The sequence below is a fragment of the Aspergillus brunneoviolaceus genome (genome assembly GCF_003184695.1).
Source record: "Aspergillus brunneoviolaceus CBS 621.78 unplaced genomic scaffold BO95scaffold_11, whole genome shotgun sequence".
Classification (NCBI taxonomy): Eukaryota; Fungi; Ascomycota; class Eurotiomycetes; order Eurotiales; family Aspergillaceae; genus Aspergillus; species Aspergillus brunneoviolaceus.
This window is the reverse complement of record NW_020290741.1, coordinates 1-23,583: the sequence shown is the minus strand read 5'-3', so window position 1 is coordinate 23,583 and position 23,583 is coordinate 1. Positions and strand designations below refer to the sequence as shown.

Sequence of the window (23,583 nt, the reverse complement as noted above, 5' to 3'; positions counted from 1 at the left end):
TTGCCGACACCAGCCACTTAGTATGAGTAGCTCACTCGATATTCCGCTAGATTGTTTAACCTGAAGGCTCATTTTTTGTCTTCTCCCCATGTATATACTAGCAGATGCACTTCGAGTGAAGGTGCTATCTTTAGTTTACAATTCCCGGCGTGATGCCTCGCATTAGCTACTGTACTTTCTAGTTTATTAATCATCCTTACGTTGTCTTGTGACTCTCCGCAACCCCCCCTTCTATTTTGGTCGCATACATCTCTCAATCCGGTCGATACCAACAGCTTACTCCGTAGCTTTCTGGGGTAGATCGACTACAACAATTGCCACCGGGGAAAACCCCCGAGAAAGTCAAATTGTGGCAGAAAGCGACGAGGGAGGCGAATCTCTGAGGGATTCGAGATTCTACCAGGCTTTCCCTGTTCTACCAAATTTAAGATAGCTAAGAACCTAAGATCCCAGGATTCCACGACTGAAATTCTTATCTTTGAAACACTGCAGACACAGTGGTGACTGGCCCCTTTTGTGAGGCTCTATAGTCAACACAAGCACCATTCAGGACACTGCAGCATCAAGTATCAGTATCCAGGCTATTGCCCGGTCGACGGGCCGGTGGTCGGAAGCCCCACCTGCGCAGCAACAGCAGGTTGACCGGGCCGGTCAAGCGAGAGATGACACTCGTTGGTATACCAGCATCTCTTCAAAAGAGAGAGAGAGAGAAGAAAGTGCGTGAAAAGGTCTGCTGTACAATATGAAAAATATATGCCTATTGTGTCTTTCATGTCATATAGGAGAATATACAGCTCTCAAGAGAGAAGGGGTAGTGCTGTAGTTGTAACTTCATCTGTAGGATGTAAGAGCCGGCTTGCCACAGCCGGTTCTCCTGAAATCTCAGGCAACGAGATGTGAGAGTTCGACCATCGGCCCGGAGGGCTGCAATCTAGGCCCGATCCAGTCTAGCGGGATATGAACAATGGGTCAAGCTTCGGCAGGCCAGGGACTGTTTCTCCAAACCATTAGGTAACATAAACTCCTCGTTGACAGTAAACTACTTCACTACCGTACCATGAGGTGGATTCAATTGAATGCGGAGTTTCGACCCCGGATTTCCACAGTGGAATGCCACGAGGCTGATCTGACATCAATTCATCGCTGCCGCGAAGATCATTCATAGAAATCTTTATACATGCACAATATCTCCTGCCTTGTTATAGACTTCAATACTCAGTATAGATCAGATAAATCAGGCCGAGCATAGTGGCTGACTATCGCGCGCCATGCAGTGATTGCATCAGCCCGTCTCCGCCCCGGGAGAGATAAGCAGGAACTGGGTTTGATCACTCCCACCCAAACTCTTTTGCCTTCTCATTCGTATAGCAAAAGAGCAACCCAGGGAGATAAGGTGCCTATCCCCACACAAACCGCTCACCCCGACCACATCTAGGCCAATCGCCACTTCCCTAGGGGCGTCATGCAGGCGATTTCTGGCTTAAACTTTGAGGTAAAATTATCATAGATGATAATTGATATTGATAAGCGCGGCCAGAATTGCCTTCTGGGGATGTCGTGCTCCCTCCCGCTTCAGCAGCCGTCTTATAAAATGGCCCTAGTCACCAGGCATTTGGTCTTCAAGGCATTCAAATCGATCTTCCTGTCTTCCTGGCTAGCACATCATGGCCTCCGCTCCTACCTCCAAGTTTTCTGAGGAGGTCAAATATGAAGACAAATCTCCCAACGTCGACAACTATGAAGATCCAGAGGCCCTCAAGGGAGAGGTCCACCTAGGTCCCAACACGGAGACCCATCGGGGACTCTCGTCCCGCCAGCTGCAACTGATCGCCATCGGTGGATGTATTGGAACCGGTCTCTTCGTCGGGTCAGGCTCGACTCTTTCCACGGTCGGTCCAGCACCGCTTTTTATGGGATACTTGGCCATGTCGTCAGTTGTTTGGTTCGTGATGAACATGCTGGGTGAAATGACCACCTATCTTCCCATCAAGGGGATCTCCGTGCCATACATCATTGGCCGCTATACTGAGCCTAGTCTCGGCTTTGCTGCTGGTATGTCCTACTTTACCCCAAACTGCCAGACTAGTTGGGTGAGCGAGTGCTAACTGATTTCAGGCTATAACTATTGGTAAGATCGATTATCATCTTTGTTTCTTCGTACATGGTATTCATGGTTTGATTGCAGGTATTCATTTGCTATGTTATTGGCAAGTGAGGTCACGGCAGCAGGAATCATCATAGAATACTGGACCACTTCAGTCAACGTGGGCGTATGGATTGCAATCGTTCTCATCGGTATAGTCCTCGCCCTTACTATTAGAGTTAACTTCCTCGTCTAACAGTTGCTCAGTCATTTTGCTCCTCAATATTGTTGCTGTCTCTTGGTATGGAGAAGCCGAGTTCTGGTTTGCCGCTCTCAAGATCATCGCCATCATTGGGCTCATTATCTTGGGGATTGTCCTTTTCTTTGGAGGGGGTCCCAACCATGATCGGTTGGGCTTCCGCTACTGGCAGCACCCAGGCGCTTTCAAGCCGTACTTAGTCGACGGAAACACCGGTCGCTTCTTGGCTTTCTGGACTGCGTTCATCAAGTCTGGTTTCTCATTCATCTTCTCTCCCGAGTTGATCACCACGGCTGCGGGCGAGGTTGAAGCCCCTCGTCGCAACATTCCCAAGGCCACCAATCGTTTCATCTATCGGATCTTTACCTTTTATGTCCTGGGCTCTTTGGTCATTGGTGTTACTGTGGCCTACAATGATCCAGATCTCCTGTCAGCCGTGGCCAGCGGCAGCTCCACTGCCAGTGCAAGTCCGTTTGTGATTGCCATTCAGAATGCAGGAATCTCGGGCTTGAATCATGTCATCAACGCAGCCATCTTGACTTCTGCCTGGTCATCGGGCAACGCCTGGCTTTTCGCTGGGTCCAGAACGCTATACTCGCTCGCTTGCGGGGGCCAGGCACCTCAAGTGTTTACCCGCTGCAATAAGAACGGAGTACCATGGGTGGCTGTCCTAGCTACTTGGGTTGTGGGACTGTTGTCGTTCCTCAATCTATCTAACTCTGGTGCAAACGTCTTCTACTGGTTCACCAACCTTACCACTGTCGGTGGCTTCATCAGCTGGATCTTGGTTGGCATTGCGTACTTGGTAAGCTCTTTACAATCGCGACGAACATTTGACCGGATCTGTGCTAACGTGAATGCAGCGTTTTCGCAAGGCAATGGACTTCCATGGCATGCTTGATTCACTGCCGTTCAAGACTACCCTTCAGCCTTACGGTACATACTATGTGATCTTCATGGTGACCTTGCTGACCCTCACCAATGGTTATGCTGTCTTCTTCCCGGGTAATTTCTCAGCGGCGGATTTCCTGGTCTCTTACATTGGCATTGTCTTCTTCCTGGTCTTCTACGTTGGTCACAAGCTGTGGTATCGGACTCCGTGGATGACAAAGGTGTCGGAGGTCGATGTGTTCACTGGCAAGGACGAGATAGATCAACTCTGTGAGAACGACTTTGAGCGCAAGCCGCGCAACTGGCTGGAGCGGGTCTGGTGGTGGATTGCGTGAGGAACATGTCGGAATGTGGGAGAGTGAAACTGCTAAGTGATTCTTCTGCGGGCAGAATGAGTTGCTGTAAATCTGATCTTGTATATAATGTTGAGAATTAGAGATACCTGTTCATTGAAATGTTGAGACAAAGGACATTGATGATGGCCATTTCAGTTGGAGCCAACCGGCATCCATGATACATTCACCAAACGCTGTGTCCGCCCCCTCTTTCCTGTTTTGTTATGCCAACGCTTCCCATCTCGCGTTTTCCTACCACGCGTCTTACACCTTCGTTCTTCTCATCCACAACTTTTCGTTTTGACACTCTATCAACTGAAGAGGCACCGTTGCTCGTCCTCATTTTTGGTGCTGAAGCTCTGTCTCGACGCATGCCACATATCACCAGCCACCTCGCCTCTCTTCGCGGTCTGACTCCAAGTCCATCAGCCAAGGTAGCTCAATTGACAAGTTGATTGTAAATATAGGATCTCGATCGTGGCTCTAGCAATACACCAACTTTCGTCACACGTTCTCAAAGCACGAATTTACCAGGCCTTGCTTTACTTTAACCTCGGATGAAAGAAGACTGTGACGCCATGGTCGAAATCGACGAGCCTGTTCTCCCCCGACGTCTTGACCATCAAGCCTTGTACAACAATGGCGTCAGTCGCATCGAATACAAGTCCGGACGCTGGGTGCATATAGCTAGCCCCGGTGGTCCACGCACTGGCCGCGCCCCGGACCGCACCACCTTGGTGGTCGCCATCAGCGGCGACTGCCTGAGAAACCATGCGACCGGCCGCGCATCGGTGGGTGTATTCTGGGGATATGGCAATCCGAACAACGTCTCGACTGCATTAGACTCGTACCCGGGCCCACGCACCAGGATTATGTCCGAGCTCAGCGCCTGTTGTCGGGCCTTGCGTGACGGTCTACGCATTCGCCAGGAACGTCCCAGCTGCACGCCAGTGCAACGGCTGGTGGTGAAGTCAGACTCGGAGCGAGTGGTGAGTGGGATTACAGAGTATATGCCTCACTGGATCACAAATGGGTGGCGGACCAACAATGGAGGAGATGTGCCTTATGCCGGGTTCTACCTTGAGATCGGAGAGTTGATCGCGCAGCTTGAGAACGAGGGAACGGCGGTGGATTTCTGGTTTGTGTCACGGCGACTTAATCCGGATGCTCGACGGATGGCGAGGAATGGCCTTTGTCGCGATCCTTGAGTGGGATGTCGTTTCGTGGCGTCCGTCTGCATGGTACGGGATCGTTGACCGTTTCCAGGATGGACTTGTATTCATGCTGGGTAACACTGTGTAAGATGAGATGACTGGTTTGTGCTTTCACTACTCTACTACTATGAGACGGACATGCAGTGTTGATTGATGGCGTGTTCTGACGCTGTGGTCTTATCGGGCTCGAAGGGCTTGTCTTATCCTTATCGCTTTATGCGGGGGAAGACCCACTGGAGATCTGGGGAAATGAACTTAGGCAATTCAAAGACGTTTTCAAGACTTTAAGATTCAAGCTACGTATCAATGTCATGAAGCAAAGCCATTTCTGTTAGTCAAGTGACATTTTATCTTAATTGCTTTCGTCGCTATGTGAAAATGCATGCTGGAAATGATATCTGGGGCGGTTCTGGAAGGCGAGTGACCGGGCCGGTAACTTTGACCCACCCGGCATGTGCCGGTATCCCTGATAGCTTGCGATGGCACTGGGTCTGATAACGTATCAATCTCTTACGCACACAGACAATCTGAACCCAATTTACCACGCACTTCCAACCGTTGATACTGATTTGAGTACTGACTCCCCGGGCAGGAATCAGTCTCGTTCCGGTCGAAAACCCCCTTGCATCGGCTGCATTTCCCATTGGCTGGTGCTGAGTCAGCCCACCGGCAGTAACCGCTTGTCCTCGCCTGCTCGCTTTCAATTAAAGCTTCGTGTTTCCCCGCGTCACCACTGCTGTTGCTCTCCTTTTGTTTTGTGTTGTGTCGTCTGGCTTTATCGCGAAAGAGAGCTTGTCATCATGCAGTCTTCGTTGCTCCTTCGCGCCCGGGGTCTCCCCAAATGCGCTTCCCTCTCCGCCAGCTTGGCTCGCCAGAGCTCTCGCGCCATGGGCTCCTACGCCACCTTCAAGGTTCCTCGCATTGACAACGAGCCTAACGTGAGTATTGGCGGCAATTGGTCGGTTTGCTCTGGCTGATCTTTCAAATAGAAACACTATGCCCCTGGATCCCCCGATCGTAAGGCTCTCGAGGAAGCTCTCGCCCGCACCAAGCAGAGCGGCCCTCTCAACGTGCCCTTGGTCATTGCCGGCAAGGAGATCCAGAGCTCCGAGACTTTGACCCAGAGCAACCCTGCCTCCCACGCCCCCGTGGCCACGTACGCCAATGCCTCCGTAGCCGACGTCCAGGCCGCTATTGACGCCGCCCTCGAAGCCCGCAAGACCTGGTCCACCACTTCCTTTGCCGACCGCGCCAGCATCTTCCTCAAGGCTGCTGACTTGATCTCTACCAAATACCGCTACGACATCATGGCTCTGACTATGCACGGTCAGGGCAAGAATGCTTGGCAGGCCGAGATTGACGCCGCTGCCGAGCTGTGCGATTTCTTCCGCTTCGGTGTCAAGTACGCCGAGGAGCTCTACGCCACCCAGCCCGTCCACCACTCCCCTGGTGTCTGGAAGTGAGTCAATCGTCTGAATCTGCTGCTAAGGGTCAAACTAATCAGTTGTTGCAGCCGCGTTGAGTACCGCCCTCTTGAGGGTTTCGTCTATGCTATCAGTCCCTTCAACTTCACTGCCATTGGCGGTAACCTTGCTGGTGCCCCCGCCCTGATGGGTAACGTCGTTGTCTGGAAGCCGTCTCCTTCGGCCATCGCCTCCAACTGGCTCGTCCACCAGATCCTCCTTGAGGCTGGTCTGCCCAAGAACGTCATCCAGTTCGTTCCGGGAGACGCCGCCGAGGTGACCAACACTGTCCTCAACCACCGCGAGTTCTCTGCTCTTCACTTCACCGGTAGCACCTCGGTCTTCCGCAGCCTGTACGGCCAGATCGCCAACGGTGTCGCCGAGGGCAAGTACCGCAGCTACCCCCGCATTGTTGGTGAGACCGGTGGTAAGAACTTCCACCTGGTCCACAAGTCGGCCGACGTGCGCAACGCCGCTGTGCAGACCGTCCGTGGTGCTTTCGAGTTCCAGGGCCAGAAGTGCAGTGCCACTTCCCGTGCCTACGTCGCCGAGTCCGTCGCCGATGAGTTCCTCTCGATCGTGGCTGCTGAGGCCAAGGCTTTGACCATGGGCGAGCCCACCACCTTCACCAACTTCTGCGGCCCTGTCATCCACGAGGCGTCGTTCAACAAGCTGGCGCAGGTGATCGACGAGGCCAAGAACGACCCCGAGCTGGAGCTGCTGGCCGGTGGCACCTACGACTCGTCCAAGGGCTGGTACATCCAACCTACCGTCTACCGCACTTCCAACCCCGACCACCCTCTGCTGTCTCGCGAGCTGTTCGGACCCGTGCTCGTGATCCACACCTACGCCGACAAGACCGAGGCGGACTTCACCCGCATGTGCGAGAAGATCGACCAGACCGGCGAGTACGCGCTGACCGGATCCATCTTCGCCCAGGACCGCGAGGTCCTGCGTGCGGCCGACGATGCTCTGCGCAACACCGCGGGTAATTTCTACATAAACTGCAAGAGCACTGGTGCTGTTGTGGGCCAGCAGCCCTTCGGCGGTGCGCGTGCCAGTGGTACCAACGACAAGGCGGGCAGCGGCAACCTGTTGTCGCGGTTCGTGAGTCTGCGGTCGATCAAGGAGGAGTTCGTTCCCACCTACAAGGTCGCCTACCCCAGCAACGCTTAATGACGCTACGATGATTGTTGTATATGTTCCATGTTCGGTATAGGTTGCATAGTTCAGGCGTTCGGTAAAATATATCCATGTTCCACCCTATCATGTGTGCAAGTAAACCTCGCGTAGTTGTCTTGTCTTCATACCAGGGAATCCTCCCCGAACTCCTTATCTTGAAATCCAAAATCCAAAGTCCCTCAGGAAGAACACCTCTCCACAAACCGCCTTATACTCCCCATCCCCTCCCTCGCATACCCTTTCAGATCCACCTCCCTCCTCTTCCCATCAAAAACCTCCATCGAGAACCACCCCCTGAACCCCGTCCCCAACACCGCCCTCCCCACCTCCTCGATCGGCAAATACCCGCCCTCCGTATACGGCAACGGCCGATAGTCATGACTCCAGCGCGCGCGGGGCCGCATTCCCTCCACCACTTCATCCTCCAAGGGTGGATCCGCCCGGTACGCGTCCGACACCTGCAGCAGGTAGATCTTGTCGGCGGGGATGGTCTTGGCGAGGCGCGCCAAACTCGCCGAGAACTTTTGGGGGGTGGAGAGATTGGCCTTGCCGTCGGTGGTGGGGACCAGGCCGTCCGGCGCGGTGGGGTCGGCGTACTCGGCCCCCGCGGTCTGGAAGGTGTCGAGGCAGAGGCCGATGTTCGGTCGGTCGACGGCTTGAATAAGGTGGTAGACGGAGGCCCAGTCCGGGCTGTGGCTGGACCAGCACCAGTTTTCGTAGGCGAGGCGCATGTTGTGGGTGGCGAGGAGGTCGCTAAGTTGGCGGAGGTCGTGGATTATGTGCTCGTGCAGGCTCGGGGTGTTGGAGAGGGAGGAGAGGGGGGTGTCTGTTGATCCGACCTGGGGGGTTTCGTTAGTTGTGAGTGGGAGTGGGAGTTGAGAGGGTATCGATGTATGGGGATGAGGGAAGGAGCTCTGTGTATAAGTTGTGTGTAGTACAATGGCAGCATACCTGCAACATGTCACACCCCAGCACTTCCATCAAACTAATCCACCCCCTCGCCCGCTTGAATGCATCCTCTCGCTCTTTCGACCCCTCGGGCCATCCCTCGAAATTGGCAAACGGCTGCAACATCATCACCTTCACGTCCAACCGATCACAGACTCCTCGAATCTCCTTGGCCACCTCCCGCAGCGCCTCATAGTCATCTTCGGCTACCTCTTCCCCTCGAATCTCCTTTGCATAGGATAGAATATCCGGAAAGGCGAGCTCCACCGCATGGAAGCCCGCTTCAGACAGTGCCTCCAGCTTAGCCGGGAGGCTGTCGGTGGGCTTGCCGATCGAACAGGTCGCAAATGAGAAAGGGATATCGTGTGCCATATCTTCTTATGTTAAACTCAGTCAAACTCAGTGATCAAACTCAGTAAGCAATATCGAAATCAGGATCCGATCATTGGGGGTTGTTAAATATATCTACAGGTTTATACAGTCAGGATGATGTCAGTTACAGTAACTAATTAGGGCTGATAAGATCCGAATGTCGGAATGATGTAACCTCTGCGTCGACCCCATCTTCTCACCACTTAAAAAACCAGCATCGCAGTCATGTAGAGTCCAACAAGAGCTACAATTAATTCATTACTATTGCCATCATGTTCTCCAAAATCGGCATTGTCGGGGCCGGCAACATGGGCTCCATGATGGCCTTCGCCTTCAACGAGCTCAGTCTGGACGTCTCCATCTGGGACGTCAGCCGCGACAACGTCGACGGTATCCGCCAATGGATCGACCAAGGGAAATTCACCGGGAAAGGCAAGATCCAAGCTTTTGACGAGGTCGATCAATTCACCCAAAGTCTTGGCCAAGACCAAAAGCTTTTCATCTTTTCCATCACCCACGGCGACCCGGCCGACTCCGTCCTCGACAAGATCCAGGACAGCTTGCAGAAGGGCGACATCATCCTCGACGGCGGCAACGAGCACTATCGCCGTACTGAGCAGCGTCAGAAGCGTTGCGCTGAGCGCGGAATCCACTGGATCGGCATGGGCGTCTCCGGGGGGTACCAGTCTGCCCGCCATGGCCCGAGTTTATCCCCCGGCGGCGACCCGGACGCCATCAACCTCGTGCTCCCGCTTCTTGAGAAATACGCCGCCAAAGACCCCAAGACCAAGAAGCCCTGTGTCACCAACGTGGGACCAGCCGGGTCGGGTCATTTCGTCAAGATGGTCCACAACGGGATCGAAGGCGGCATGCTGTCCACCGTTGCCGAGGCCTGGTCGCTGCTGCACTACGGACTCGGCCTCCAGTACGAGGAGATTGCGGACATCTTCGAGCAGTGGAATTCCGAAGGGGAGCTACGAAATAACTTCCTGCTAGACATTGGGGTCCAGATTCTCCGCACGAAGAAGACCCCTCAGGGGGACAAGCAAGGTGAAGGCGCCAGCAAAGACGGCGGATTCGTCCTCGATGATGTCCTTGACAAGGTGGTCCAGGATGACGATGACACTGAAGGCACCCCCTACTGGTCGGTCATGGAGTCGGCCGCCCGCCACGTTTCGGCCCCAACGCTGGCTACGGCGCATTTCCTACGGATTGCCAGTGGAAACCGCGCAGAGCGCTTGGAGGTCGCCAAGAAGCTGGACCTTCCCCGGCCCAAACCCCTCGAGGGCATCAAAGACAAGAAGGCGTGCATTGAGAAGATCCGCAGAGCGGTATACAGCGCCTTCCTGGCCTCGTTCTGTCAGGGTCTGGAGCTGATCGCTCGTGCCTCCAAGGACGAGGGCTGGAAGGTGGATCTGAGCAAGTGTCTCCAGATCTGGCGCAACGGCTGTATCATCCAGTCTGAAGCGATTGCCGACCTGCTACAGCCAGCCATGACCGAGTCTCTCACTAATGTCAAATGCGTGGACGCAGTGGCGCGAGAGTTGCACAAGCATTTCGACGCCTTGAAAGACACGGTGCTCGCGGCTACAGTAGCCGACCACTATACACCGGCTCTCTCGGCGACGTTGGAATACCTCAAGTACGAGGCAGGAATCATGCTGCCGACGAAGTTCATGGAGGCCCAGATGGACCTCTTTGGTGCGCATGGATACAACAAGCCGGGAGTCAAGGGCGAGGATCCAGGCCCAGTTTCCAAGGGAGCCCACCACTATGAGTGGCGTCCTGCTTGAGTGATGAGCATTTTAATGATCTGGATGATAACGATAGCGTGGAATGCATGTACGGAGCACAACTGATAATGTACCATGTCACCGTCCACCTCTCCTCAGTAAGCTACGTAAAGTCTAACTACCGTACAATGACGTGATAGTCCATCGGTTTCTGCCCCAGGCACCACTCAGGTACTCTCAGGCTCCGGGACAGGTTCAGGCACTCAGGCACCGACCGATAAGATCGCGGTTTCCTGATTGGGAGTAATACCCCGCCGAGAATTTCAGGCCTCTCAGTCCCTCTGCCCTCTTCCTCTCCTCCTCCTCCTCTTCCTCTTTCTCCTGTACAACCACTTTCTTCCTTGTATGCTGTCTACTTTCTGGCGCCATTTATCGTCCATCTCCAAACCTCGCATTCGCATCGAATCCCCCAAACAACTAGCCCGCAGAATGGCCGCCCTCCCCACCACCTACGACGGTAATTCCCCTCCTCTGGCCATCTCACCTGCAAGCAACCACTGACAACCTCTAGAGCCCGTCCGCATTGCCGTAATCGGCGGTACCGGCTTGCGCGAACTTCCTGGCTTCACCCAGGTCGCCTCCCTCAACGTCAGCACTCCCTGGGGCAACCCCTCCTCGCCCATCACCATTCTGCACCACAAGTGCTCCCACAACAACAAGACCGTTGCCATTGCCTTCCTCAGCCGCCACGGTGCCCACCACCAGATCGCCCCTCATGAGGTGCCCGCTCGCGCCAACATCGCTGCCCTGCGCTCCATCGGTGTCCGCACCATCATCGCCTTCTCCGCCGTCGGCAGCTTGCAAGAGGCCATCAAGCCCCGCGATTTCGTCATCCCCGACCAGGTCATTGACCGCACCAAGGGCATCCGTCCCTTCACTTTCTTCGAGGGCGGCGTCGTCGCCCACGTGCCTTTCGGCGACCCCTTCGACGAGGGTGTCGCCAAGGTTGTGAGAGCCTGCGGACACAGCTTGGAGGGTGATGGAGTCGTTCTTCACGACCGTGGTACCCTGATCTGCATGGGTATGTATTCATTCCCGAAAGTTCAATTGCAGAAGCTAATCATCTGCAGAGGGTCCTCAATTCTCGACCCGCGCCGAGAGCAACATGTACCGCTCCTTCGGTGGCAGCGTCATCAACATGTCCGCCCTGCCTGAGGCCAAGTTGGCCCGTGAGGCCGAGATCGCCTACCAGATGATCTGCATGTCCACCGACTATGACTGCTGGCATGAGTCGACCGCGGACGTGACCGTGGAGATGGTCATGGGCCACATGAAGGCCAACGCTGAGAACGCCAAGCGCTTTGTCACAGCTGTGCTGGACGCCTTGGCTTCCGACGAGCACGCCGAGCTGGTGCAGGCCAAGCACGTTGAGGGCTCCATCAAGTTCGGGCTCAGCACTGCTCAGCCCAATTGGAGCCCGGAGGCTCGTGAGCGCATGAACTGGCTCTTCCCCGGTTATTTCAACTAGATCATGATGAGTGATAGATAGATATTTATAGGAATGAATTTATGATGATAGACTTCAAAATGCTTTCATTATCAGACGTTTCTTGGCTACTGACAAAGGTGACATGCTAACAGGTTAGATGTATGCTCGTGGTGAGGGACCCATTCACTGTGAACAGTGAGGGGGGGAAGTTGCTAAGGAATCACGCACCACAAACAGCAGTTTGCTTACTATAAGTTTGAATCATCTCCTATCTACTTTTCATCCCTTGCTTTCAATCATGTCAAAATACTTTGCCACTATGAGCAACACTATACAGATCTCAATGGAGTTCCCTTACAAAGTCATCGATCCTAATTGGGATGTACTGCTTGTGCTGCGGCAACAGGCAGGCCGGATCTATGCAAACCTAGTCAGAGATGGTGGAAACTTCCTCTCCCTTCTGCCTCTCACAACTAACATATCTTTCATTCTAGACGGACTGCCTCTAGATCATTCGATTGCAACCTCCGATCTTACGCCCGAGCCTCAGCAAACTGTCGCCTCTCAATTCGGTTCCTCGACATCAACACTTGTCAACGAATTCATTCACACAGTCTCGAGTGAAAATCTTCCAACACTCAACAATGACGGGCCTACAGACCAGACCCACCACTGCATTCAAATCCTTGTCTCGTCAAAACACCTTTGCTTCGCCTCGCGTCGCTTTCAGGAAGAGCTCTCACGGCTAGACACCAGAGCAGAACCGGCCGGCCTGCTGCCTTACAACCTTACAAACCTAGACGTCCTTTACATCCTCCTCAACATCTTGCATTGCCGCAGTCGTCAAGTGCCCCGCCAAATCAACCTCAACCTCCTTTGCATGGTAGCAGAGTTGACCCAGCACTACGATTGCCTCGAAGCCGTGGAGGCCTTTGCCAGGACTTGGCTTGAGAATCTCCACGACTGCTTTCCAACGTCTTGATCGCATGACCTATCCCAGTGGATGTTCATTGCATGGGCCTTTCGCCATCATGGCTTGTTTCGCCTAGTTACGGAAATTGCACTGAGGGAGTCTACGGAGTCTACGGAGTCGATAAGGACGAAAGGTCTAAGAATCCCGGCGGGCCTGATAAGTTAGTTTTGAATGATCCATTGCCCTTCATGCAGGGACGAACAGGCTGGCTAACCTATGCAATCCATCAGACCTCATCAACAAAACCCGTCAATATCGCATCGAAGAGATTGTCTTCTCTTTGTACGAGCGCATGGAATACCTTCTCGATCATGAGTCGTGTTGTTCCGACTGCGATCAGCTGATGGTCGGGACACTCATCCACCAGTTGAAGCCGCGCAACTTGTTCCCTCCACCTCAGGCTCCATACAAGGGACTTAGTCTGAATGCGGTGCTCAAGATAGTCAATGAGCTGAGAGAGTCCCGGTGCAAGGAATTGATCCACGACAAGATCGGATGCTCAGGGGCAAAGTGTTGGCTAATTCCGGAGACGCGGACCTTGCTAAAAAGGATCGATGCAGAGATCGTGGGCTTGCGATTGGGAGACTACTTGGTTGGCTGACTGGCAGCTACTGGCTTAGTGGTGGTGAAGGCCACTGATAAGCGTTGGATGGAGTAAGAATAGCCGGCCGGGCTCGCTGATTGATCCAGGCACGCTGCCTGCTGTTCGTTCCCCTGTCGATCCTCCGCTTTCCCAACCCTCGCCTGCCTTCCTCTGTCGGCTATCCGAGATAAGGATCATCATCACGCGTTGGACTACCTTGGTCACTCTGCAGGTTCGTTGGATCATAATTCGCTTGTGTCTTTGACAAAGGCTGCGTTGTCTCTACCGGTAACTACACTTTCTGCACACTTTGTCGACAATACATTCTTCAGCCGTAATCCAATGTATCTCTAGATCACAAGCAGTGCAACCTCATATATTTCCGGGCTGTGATGCATGCGCAGGTTTCATCAGTTTGATTGTCAATTCATCTATTCCTCTCTTGATGAAGGTACATCAGCTGAACGCCCCCGCATTCTGGCCACCACAAAAAAAGCCCGTTGATTAGCCACCGGACCTCATCCCTTGTCTGGCGCGGACTGGCGCTATTTTCAGCAACGAACCCTCATTGCCTCGGTCGATTCACGCCGTTCCCTAGTGATATGCGTGCAGGTCCCTGTTCGGTGGCCTCGAACCATTTATTTATCCAGCAATGATCAGCTAGGCCGCGAGCCAACGACAGCGATGCTCTAGATCTAATTGGTGTGGGCTGTTGTCTGTCATATGTCATAATGTGTGGAGGCTGCATATGTCCTTCATGGCCATGTCCTTGTGATCGAGGGCCCCCTGACTAGACTTGGGTCTAGAAAGGACAGGGAGCTATATCTTTAACAGACTGCATGGCTCGTCAACGCATGTAGTAAGGTTTTCCTGATTCTGTCCCTGTCTCTCTCGTTCGAAGACACCGACAATGACCCCCATCTGGCATTACCTCGCTGTTCTAACCCTTCTCCTTCCAGGATACCTTGCGGCCGAGCATTACCGCCGCGATGATGACGCCGATGCCTACTCACCTCCCTATTACCCAGCCCCTCCTGGAGGCTGGATCTCGGAGTGGAGCGCGGCATACGCAAAGGCTCAAGCCGTGGTGAGCAACATGACTCTTGCTGAGAAAGTCAACCTCACTACCGGCACGGGAATGTACATGGGCCCTTGTGTCGGCCAAACAGGAAGCGCACTGCGTTTTGGCATTCCAAACCTCTGTCTTCAGGACTCGCCTCTCGGCATTCGAAACTCGGATCACAATACCGCCTTCCCTCCTGGAGTGACTGTCGGGGCCACCTGGGATAAGGACCTGATGTACCAGCGTGGTGTGGAGCTGGGACAGGAAGCTCGTGGAAAGGGTGTGAATGTTCTCCTAGGTCCGGTGGTTGGGCCCATGTTCAGGAAGCCTCTTGGTGGGCGCGGGTGGGAGGGCTTCGGAGCGGACCCCACGCTGCAGGCGGTTGGAGGCGCGTTGACGATCCAGGGCATGCAAAGCACTGGGGCCATTGCTTGCTTGAAGCATTACATCGGGAATGAGCAGGAGATGTATCGCGAGACCTCGGTGCTGACCACGGGTTATTCGTCGAACATTGATGATCGTACTTTGCATGAGCTGTATCTCTGGCCCTTTGCTGAGGGTGTTAGAGCAGGAGTTGGGTCGGTGATGACTGCATACAACAATGTGAGTGTTGGTATGAAGGTGGTTTGGGCCTTCTGGGCTGACAAGCGCAGGTGAATCGTTCGGCGTGCAGCCAGAACAGCATGCTCATCAATGGCATCCTCAAGGATGAGCTGGGCTTTCAAGGTTTTGTCATGACCGACTGGCTGGCTCAGCAGGGGGGTGTCTCATCTGCCTTAGCTGGACTTGACATGGCTATGCCTGGCGACGGCGCGATTCCTTTGCTAGGGACTGCCTTCTGGGGATCGGAGCTGTCAACCGCAATTCTCAACGGAACAGTACCGCTGGACCGACTCAATGATATGGTGGGGTATCTTCCATCCTGCTGCTGGAATCATGCTAAGCCCTCTCAAGGTCACTCGGATCGTAGCAACCTGGTATCAAATGGGTCAAGATAAGGATTACCCTCTACCCAACTTTTCGAGCAACACCCTCGACAAAACGGGTCCTCTCTACCCCGGTGCCTTATTCTCCCCAACAGGAGTTGTCAATCAGTTTGTCGACGTGCAAGGCAACCATAATGTCACGGCCCACGCGATTGCTCGGGACGCGATCACCCTCCTCAAAAATGACAACGGTACCTTGCCCCTCAAACGTAATGCTTCTCTCAAGGTGTTTGGTACCGATGCTGGGCCGAACAAATCAGGTCTCAACTCCTGCAGTGACATGGGCTGCGACCAGGGCGTTCTGACCATGGGCTGGGGAAGTGGCACCTCACGCCTGCCCTCTCTCGTGACGCCGCAAGAAGCAATCGCCAACGTTTCCACATCGAACACAACCATCTTCTACATCACAGACACCTTCCCTTCCAACCTCCCCACGTCATCGTCATCCGACATCGCTGTCGTCTTCATCAACGCCGACTCGGGAGAGAACTACATCACCGTTGAGTCCAACCCGGGAGACCGCACCAACGCCGGCCTCTACGCATGGCACAACGGCGACGCGCTCGTCCAAGCCGCAGCATCCAAGTTCACCACAGTGGTTGTGGTCATCCATACCGTCGGCCCGATCCTCCTCGAGTCATTCATCGACCTCCCCAGCGTGAAAGCCGTGCTTGTTGCGCACCTCCCCGGCCAAGCCGCCGGCTATTCGCTCACCGACGTTCTCTACGGCGATACCAGCCCCAGCGGCCACCTGCCCTACACCATTCCCGCCTCTGCGTCCGACTACCCATCCTCCACGGACATCATCACCTCGCAACCTCTGTTCTCCCAGATCCAGGACTGGTTTGACGAGGGGCTCTACATCGACTACCGCTACTTCCTGAAAGCAAACATCACCCCCCGCTATCCCTTTGGCCACGGCCTGTCGTACACAACCTTCCAGTACTCCGCCCCCGCACTGACGACCGTGACCGCCCTGAGCAGCGAATATCCGGCCGCACGCGCCAGCAAGGCCTCCGTCCCCACCTACCCCACAAACATCCCCGATCCATCCGAGGTCGCATGGCCCAGCACGCTGGACCGGATCTGGCGTTACCTATACCCGTACCTTGATGACCCCGAGAGCGTTACTAACTCCACGAGTACCTACGCGTACCCGTCTGGCTACTCCACGGCGGCGCACCCTGCCCCGCGCGCCGGGGGCGGGCAGGGCGGAAACGCGGCGCTGTTTGAGACGGCCTTCGAGATCGACGTGACGGTCACGAACACGGGCAAACGGAGTGGGAGGGCGGTGGCGCAGCTGTATGTACAGTTACCGGGGCAGGCGGTCTTCGGCGTCGATACACCGCAGAGACAGCTCCGGGCGTTCGCGAAGACCGCGACCCTGGCCCCCGGGGCGAGTGAGGTGGTCAAGTTGACTGTGACGAGGAAAGACCTGAGTGTCTGGGATGTCACGGTGCAGGACTGGAGGGTGCCTGTTGCTGGGGAGGGGGTGGTTTTTTGGGTAGGGGAGAGTGTTGCGGAGGAGGATTTGAGGGTTAGGTGTGCGGTTGGGGGTGCTTGTGAGGTTCTTTAGGGGGTAGGTAGAGTGTTGTGGATTTTCATGTGAACTGGGTCCATTGTTTCTGGGCTGGGAGATAGGATATATGCTTAGCTATATAGTGCGAGTAATGGCTTGGGAGGTTTGCAGTGAAACGAGCTATCTCAAGGAATCGGAGAAGTCTATGTTAGTAAGAGATGTCATGTCTGTGAATGTGTCTGTAGATAATTGTCAGCTTCAGCAACGTTGCTATTCATTCGGGCGTCGATCTACTGTAGAAGTTGTGGTGATTGCTGATAAGAAACGGAAGGAGGCAGCATGACAGCCACTGCCTGAGGCATCACGTTATCGTAGAATTCCGCCCCCGGAAGGCGGATCTCTCGATCTTCTTCCCTTTACTCCAGCCCGGCTCATAATTACACCTCATTAACCGCCATCATGTCGTCCCGATCTCTTTGGAGGAGTTTACAGACTCAGACAAGACGGCGATTGGCCATGCCCGAGACCCCGTACCGGTGTTTCTCCTGCACGCGACAAGCCCAGGCCCAACCGCCCAAGCCGACCGCTGACGAGGAGCGATTCACGCATTTCGGCTTCCAAAATGTCCCCGAATCGCAGAAGGAATCCATGGGTAAGTTTTTCCATATCAGATCCATGGGTCTATTCCTCAAGGCCTCGCCATACTAACTATCCCGGGTACACTAGTGAAAACCGTGTTCAGCTCGGTGGCCTCGTCCTACGATGTGATGAACGACATGATGTCGCTGGGCATCCACCGGCTGTGGAAGGACCATTTCGTGCGGTCGCTGAACCCGGGGTCGGCGCTGCCGTCGCGCGACCACGACACGGCCGGCCGCGGCTGGAACATCCTGGACATCGCGGGCGGCACGGGCGACATCGCGTTCCGGATGCTGGACCATGCGACCAACATCAACCACGACGCGGCGACGCGGGTGACGATCGCCGACATCAACCCGGACATGCTGGCGGAGGGCAAGAAGCGCAGCATCCAGACCCCCTACTACAACACGAACCGGCTGGCCTTCCTGGAGGGCAACGCGCAGAGCATGCCCTCGATCCCCAGCAACTCGGTCGACCTGTACACGGTGGTGTTCGGCATTCGCAACTTCACGGACAAGCAGGCGGCGCTCAACGAGGCCTTCCGCGTGCTCAAGCCCGGCGGCGTCTTCGCGTGCATGGAGTTCAGCAAGGTCGACAACGCCCTGTTCAATGCCGTCTACAAGCAGTGGAGCTTCAGTGCCATCCCCCTGATCGGCCAGCTGGTCGCGGGCGACCGCGAGAGTTATCAGTACCTCGTCGAGAGTATTGAGCAATTCCCGAGCCAGGAGGAGTTCCGGGGCATGATCCAGAAGGCTGGGTTCTTGATTCCGGGACGCGGGTTCGAGAACCTTACGGGGGGCATTGCGGCGATTCACAAGGGAATTAAGCCTTTGAATTAGGATTAGGAGTTGTGGTGGTGGTGGTAGGGAGAAGGGGGGGGGGAAGGAAAAATGTAACTGTAACTGTAACTAAATTAAGTCAGTAAGACTAACTGCTCCTCAAAACCAAGTGTCGCCAAGTGTATCATTATTAACATTATTAATAATGTTGATGGAGGGTGGGATCGGATCCGTGCACAACAACGACGAGAAGAAGGAGAAGAAGACATCAACTTCCGCGGCAATGGTGTGATAGCGGATGAATCGGGGCGCCAGCCGATGGAGGAAATGCCCTCATCGGAGCCATTGACTGGTTGATCGAGGCGGGGGGTAAGAAAGAGATTATCGTCGAGAAAATCTAAAGTTAGTTAGCAGGCAGTAGGTAATCTCCGACTCTCCGAAAGATCCTGGCAGAAGTGAGAAAGTAGTAAGTAGTATCTCTTCCGGGCCGGGTTGTTATCTACAAATGCACTGTATTTATTTCCTTAGTAGATCCATAATCCACAATCCATAAAGACAAAGTACAGTACGGAGTAGGCATTCCAGACTCTAGGCCTCTTTCTTCCTTCTTCCCGTTCCGTTCCTCTTTCGCCCCTCCGCATTTTTCTCTCCCTCTCCCTTGTCTTCTTCCTTTCCTCCCCTCTCTTTGCGCGGACTCTTTCTCTTTCCCCCCCACCTTCGATTCCGAATTCCCCTCTTTTCTTCTTTCCTGGCTTTTGTCCGGGTTCTCTTTTCCCAGGCTTCTTCCTGGGAGAGGACACGGTCTTCCTTCACTCTTAAACCTGGACTTTCCTACCTACTTAGTATCTTTGAGAAAGAAATGGTAGCGCAATGATGGGGCATCTCATCAAGCAGCAGTTCCCCCCCATTCCGCTCTCTCCCGCCGCCGCCGCCATCATGCCCCTCTCCCACTCAATGCCTTCCGCCACAAACGATGACTTCTTGTCCATGACCCCTCCGGACACCTCGGATATTGCTCTTGCTGCCTCTAAGGTCTCCTCCGGTGCTGTATCCGATGCCATTCAGGTTATCTCCACCGAGCGGGCAGCCTTGGCGCACTTGGAGCACACTTATCAGACCGATGCTCTGGCCCAGGAACACCTTGCGCGCGCAGTGACTCGGATCGCGCGCACCATCAAACATGGCGGAAAGCTGGTCTGCTGCGGGGTGGGCAAGAGCGGGAAAATCGCCCAGAAGCTGGAGGCCACGATGAACAGTCTCGGAATCTACAGTGCTTTTTTGCATCCGACGGAAGCCTTACACGGCGACCTTGGCATGATTCGACCGGTAAGACATGGCGAAAACCTCTCTCCACACAGAAGCTGGTACGATGATGGCTAACTTCGAGTCGGGATCCAGCATGATACCCTTTTATTGATTTCCTTTTCCGGGCGTACACCCGAACTTCTACTTCTGCTGCCTCATATTCCGTCAACCGTTCCAGTGATTGCCATCACTTCGCACATGCACCCTTCGACCTGCCCTCTCTTGTCCTTCCAACCCTCGGACATGGGGATCCTCCTACCCGCCCCGATTCACGAGGATGAGGAGTCTTCCATTGGTGTGAGTGCCCCGACATCGTCCACCACGGTGGCCTTGTCGCTGGGAGATGCGCTGGCTATCGCCACGGCTCGACGATTGCATACCGCTCCGGGGCGGGGTCCGGCCGAGGTGTTCAAGGGCTACCACCCAGGCGGTGCAATTGGGGCTGCCTCGATGGCGTTGACCCCGATGAGCATGTCCTCCGCCTCCAGCACCTCTACTCCGTCCGACTACATCCCAACGCAGGACTCTATCGTCTCGTTCCCCCCAGCGGACCGCAAAGGAAGCCAACAACCACGCGTCGCGGATGTGTCAACCGCCCTCGACCAGATCCCTAAGGTCTCTGCATCAGGCAAGATCCGTCTCCTAGATATCCTACTTACAGCTATCCAACATCCCCATGCGAAATCATGGGTCTTCTTGTCCTCGTCAGAGATCATTCCTCCGCGACACCTTCGTTTCCTTTCTCAGAGTAATTATGTGGATATGCATGTGTCCTCGTTCGTGGATCTGGGCCTTCCCTTTAGCGTGTCCCGCAAAGACTGGCTTCAGATTCCCAGCTCGAGCAGCATCGACGACGCCCGCCGGCTGGTGTCCGAGGCCAATGCCACCACCAGTACGACGGTGGTTGTGCTCGCAGTCATGCACGACAACGAGTGCCTGGGCGTGATCGAGGCCGAGGATCTGTGGAATGATTGTGATGACTAGCTCTTCTTCCCCTTGCCTTTGGGCCCGCAACGGTCCTCATGCCAGGGCCAAAATATGGCGACGATGTATACGACTGACGTCTTTGAGCATTCGTGGATTTTATGCAATCTTGGATCTCGTTTTCCCCCCTTTGGCTTATCTTCTTCAACCTCTATATTTTCTTCGCTTCTCGCAAGTTGTTCTCTTTTCCCGTGGTTTTTACTGACCTCCATCCACGATTATTGGTCTTTTCTTCTGGGATTCAGCTTCTTGTCAATATGTTTCTCATGTGCAAACAAGACGTCTACAGGCACCTCGCTTTGCCCTTCGAGGGACAGGCGGGTTTGCATCTTTTCACATAAAGGAAGCTTGGTTCAGTCGGGACCGTTTTTGGTGATATAACATACTTGACCCAGTCTTTAGCGTGGCTTCTTCTTATCTCCTTATCTCACATCATCATCATCATCATCATCATTATTATACCCAAGGGGTGGGGGTTTTGGATATCCTAAATCTCTCGCCGATACTTTTTTTCATGATTCGAGAATCTCCTTCTTGCATATATTTCCATATAACCTTCTGTTACCTATAATGCATAACCCACTTCCCAGGCTTGCCAAGAATCACATAACTAGTCTTGATACCTTTTTTTTTTGCTCAGCATCTTAACAGGGGAAATGGTGCAAGACTGGGAGGTGTAGACTACAGCATGGTGAAGAATACCAATAAGAGAAAGAGCGGGATCGAAGGTATTAAGTGGTGATCTATGATATGTATGGTATCTTTGGAAAACAGACAAAAGGGGGCCAGGAAACACAACGCATTAATCGTAACAGTGCATCAGACGCCTTTGTAAAAAGAATTAAAAATAGACCCATTCCGAAACGTGTCATGAGAGAATCAACAAGCGAGAGAGGGACAGTTGACTTGGGGGGATTTCTTGGCGACCAGGTGAGGATCTCATTCCCAGCGGGGGAGGGGAGGAGTAGATGAGTGGATGCTATACATGCGGAGCACTGACCCGGAGGACTGTACAGTGGGTGATCATGGCGTCTCCCTTCCCTCTTTGTCGGGGTGAGCGGTAGAACGCGTGGCCGAATTCTTGAAGGTTGGATCCAGAAGAAGTCAAGGGAAACATGCGAGGAATATAACAGGTGACAGTATGAGCGGGAGCAATGAGTGACACCACCGAAGGATCCTGGATCGTGTTGCGAGAATGGTGAGAGGATGGAGGTGCGAGGAGAGAACCCGGTCTGCTGGAAAAGAAAACCCCCTTGTCTGAGGTCCCATTGTAGCGCTCTCCGAATTCTCTTTCAGTGTTCTTGTTTACCCCTTGGGTGGATGATAGGATGGGACGTCGGGGAAGGCGTAAGAACACTAAAGTTAACTGAATCCCTCTCGGGGAGGAGGGGGGGGGCAGGGCGCGCGGGGAGGGAAGAACAAGGTTTCTATCAACCCGACGAACCCGGCTCCTGCCGGCCCTTCCCCTTGTCGGCAGTTCCATCATCCTTGTAGAGATTGTGTTGTTCGATATAATGGATGACGGGGACGGGGATCAGGTAGCGGACGCTCATGTCACGGCGTAGGAAGAGGCGTATCTTGGTGCTGCTGACGTCATTTTGGATGAGTTGCTGGATGACATGGATGTTCTTCTTCCAGGTCTGGAGGGCGGCGAGCGCTTCATCGATATCGGTTCCGCTGCGTTCGACGATGAAGGTCTGTTTTGCTGTATGTTAGTTCTGGGAATCCTTCTCCTTGGGGATTTGGTTTCCAAGACGTACGCCGTATTTGCCAAGGATGTGATCAAGATCCTTCTCGCTCCAAACCCCCGGGGTGGACATGGTGTGCACCAGATCTGCGCCGGCCAGCAGAGCGATCTGGATGGGCTTGCGCGTGCCATCTCCGGCCTCGATTCCATGGCGGACGGTGTTGATCTCGTGGTCGAAGTGGTCCAGGACCACGGCGGTGGGTTGGTATTCCTTCTGCATGGGTTCCCAGGTGTCGACCATCAGCCAGTCGGAGGTCTGGTCGACGGCGAGTTGGCACATCGCCACACTTTTTTGTGGTGCTGTTAGTGTTTATTACGTTTCGAGAGGAAGAGAGTCTGAGTAGAGACGCCGGGGATAGAACATACCGATGCTCAGCGTTCGCCAATCCGGCCTTGCGATAGGCGTCCGACACGGGCGACAGATACCCGCCCACAATCTCGAATTCGGTGCTGAATTTAACGTAGTCGGCCGCCATCTCGAACATGCGCAGGTGCAGGTAGGTGATCGGGGAGAAGGAGCCACAGGCGACCAGCAGTAATGGGGTCTTCTCCGGGTCGTCCATTCGGCGCTTCAAGCGGTGTTCGGGGAACGTGTAGTCTTGCATTGGGGCCGGGGGCAGCGGGGAGGGGGTGCGCAGGACATCATCCCCTACTCCGGGCGTGTTGTTGTTGTTGATAGAATCGGTCATTGTGGTTTCGGTGGTTTCGGGGGGAATCTAATAGGGCTAGCTGCTTGGCTGGCTGGCTGGGCTCTCCGGATGAGAGCGGGTTGATGGTGGGGGTGTGGTCGAATAGTGAGTGATATGAGTGTTCTGGAATGGAATTTATCGTAGGAAATTTACGTTGGATGGGAGAGTGGGTTGGTAAGTGAGTAAGTGAGTGAGTCAGGTAGTGAGTAGAGAGAGAGAGAGAGAGAGAGAGAGAGAGAGAGAGAGAGAGAGAGAAAGAGAAAGATGGCCGGTGAAGTGAAGAGGATTGGAATGGATGGAGGATGAATGCGGGCGGCGCAATGAAGGGCGGTTTAGTCAGCGTG

The 23,583-nt window shown here is 54.2% G+C and overlaps 10 protein-coding genes across 10 annotated transcripts; 8 read left to right on the top strand and 2 right to left on the bottom strand.

Annotated features, from left to right (window-relative positions):
- Positions 1-1,617: 1,617 nt before the first annotated feature.
- BO95DRAFT_406832 (proline-specific permease) lies at positions 1,618-3,676 on the top strand. The gene is made up of 5 exons (XM_025584048.1): positions 1,618-2,052; positions 2,116-2,128; positions 2,186-2,295; positions 2,351-3,147; positions 3,206-3,676. Exons 1-5 carry the CDS (start codon positions 1,665-1,667, stop codon positions 3,566-3,568), a joined length of 1,671 nt encoding a protein of 556 aa, XP_025445495.1. The 5' UTR covers positions 1,618-1,664; the 3' UTR covers positions 3,569-3,676.
- Positions 3,677-3,838: 162 nt separating this feature from the next.
- BO95DRAFT_439678 (putative ribonuclease H1) lies at positions 3,839-5,068 on the top strand. Its single transcript, XM_025585782.1, has one exon. It carries the CDS (start codon positions 4,147-4,149, stop codon positions 4,774-4,776), a length of 630 nt encoding a protein of 209 aa, XP_025445494.1. The 5' UTR covers positions 3,839-4,146; the 3' UTR covers positions 4,777-5,068.
- Positions 5,069-5,324: 256 nt separating this feature from the next.
- prnC (delta-1-pyrroline-5-carboxylate dehydrogenase prnC) lies at positions 5,325-7,505 on the top strand. The gene is made up of 3 exons (XM_025584047.1): positions 5,325-5,720; positions 5,772-6,241; positions 6,296-7,505. Exons 1-3 carry the CDS (start codon positions 5,583-5,585, stop codon positions 7,419-7,421), a joined length of 1,734 nt encoding a protein of 577 aa, XP_025445493.1. The 5' UTR covers positions 5,325-5,582; the 3' UTR covers positions 7,422-7,505.
- Positions 7,506-7,606: 101 nt separating this feature from the next.
- Positions 7,607-8,747, bottom strand: BO95DRAFT_488301 (sugar phosphate isomerase/epimerase family protein; the record flags this gene model as incomplete). Its single annotated transcript, XM_025590513.1, has 2 exons — positions 7,607-8,266; positions 8,379-8,747. 2 exons carry the CDS (start codon positions 8,745-8,747, stop codon positions 7,607-7,609), a joined length of 1,029 nt encoding a protein of 342 aa, XP_025445492.1.
- Positions 8,748-8,823: 76 nt separating this feature from the next.
- Positions 8,824-12,057, top strand: BO95DRAFT_471235 (6-phosphogluconate dehydrogenase, decarboxylating). The gene is made up of 3 exons (XM_025589578.1): positions 8,824-10,529; positions 11,052-11,561; positions 11,611-12,057. Exons 1-3 carry the CDS (start codon positions 9,020-9,022, stop codon positions 12,006-12,008), a joined length of 2,418 nt encoding a protein of 805 aa, XP_025445491.1. The 5' UTR covers positions 8,824-9,019; the 3' UTR covers positions 12,009-12,057.
- Positions 12,058-12,267: 210 nt separating this feature from the next.
- Positions 12,268-12,951, top strand: BO95DRAFT_488297 (uncharacterized protein; the record flags this gene model as incomplete). Its single annotated transcript, XM_025590512.1, has 1 exon — positions 12,268-12,951. One exon carries the CDS (start codon positions 12,268-12,270, stop codon positions 12,949-12,951), a length of 684 nt encoding a protein of 227 aa, XP_025445490.1.
- A 1,484-nt stretch (positions 12,952-14,435) lies between these two features.
- Positions 14,436-17,150, top strand: BO95DRAFT_450512 (beta-glucosidase; the record flags this gene model as incomplete). Its single annotated transcript, XM_025588013.1, has 3 exons — positions 14,436-15,191; positions 15,242-15,493; positions 15,543-17,150. The coding sequence occupies 3 exons, from the start codon at positions 14,436-14,438 to the stop codon at positions 17,148-17,150; spliced, it is 2,616 nt and encodes an 871-aa protein (XP_025445489.1).
- Positions 17,151-17,552: 402 nt separating this feature from the next.
- On the top strand, positions 17,553-18,574 carry BO95DRAFT_355443 (class I SAM-dependent methyltransferase; the record flags this gene model as incomplete). The annotated part of the gene is made up of 2 exons (XM_025582250.1): positions 17,553-17,745; positions 17,820-18,574. 2 exons carry the CDS (start codon positions 17,553-17,555, stop codon positions 18,572-18,574), a joined length of 948 nt encoding a protein of 315 aa, XP_025445488.1.
- Positions 18,575-19,468: 894 nt separating this feature from the next.
- On the top strand, positions 19,469-20,803 carry BO95DRAFT_450510 (sugar isomerase; the record flags this gene model as incomplete). Its single annotated transcript, XM_025588012.1, has 2 exons — positions 19,469-19,840; positions 19,913-20,803. 2 exons carry the CDS (start codon positions 19,469-19,471, stop codon positions 20,801-20,803), a joined length of 1,263 nt encoding a protein of 420 aa, XP_025445487.1.
- Positions 20,804-22,152: 1,349 nt separating this feature from the next.
- BO95DRAFT_23464 (nicotinamide/nicotinic acid mononucleotide adenylyltransferase) lies at positions 22,153-23,580 on the bottom strand. Its single transcript, XM_025581295.1, has 3 exons — positions 22,917-23,580; positions 22,564-22,837; positions 22,153-22,500 (listed from the first exon to the last, which is right to left on the bottom strand). The coding sequence occupies exons 1-3, from the start codon at positions 23,237-23,239 to the stop codon at positions 22,234-22,236; spliced, it is 864 nt and encodes a 287-aa protein (XP_025445486.1). The 5' UTR covers positions 23,240-23,580; the 3' UTR covers positions 22,153-22,233.
- Positions 23,581-23,583: the final 3 nt, after the last annotated feature.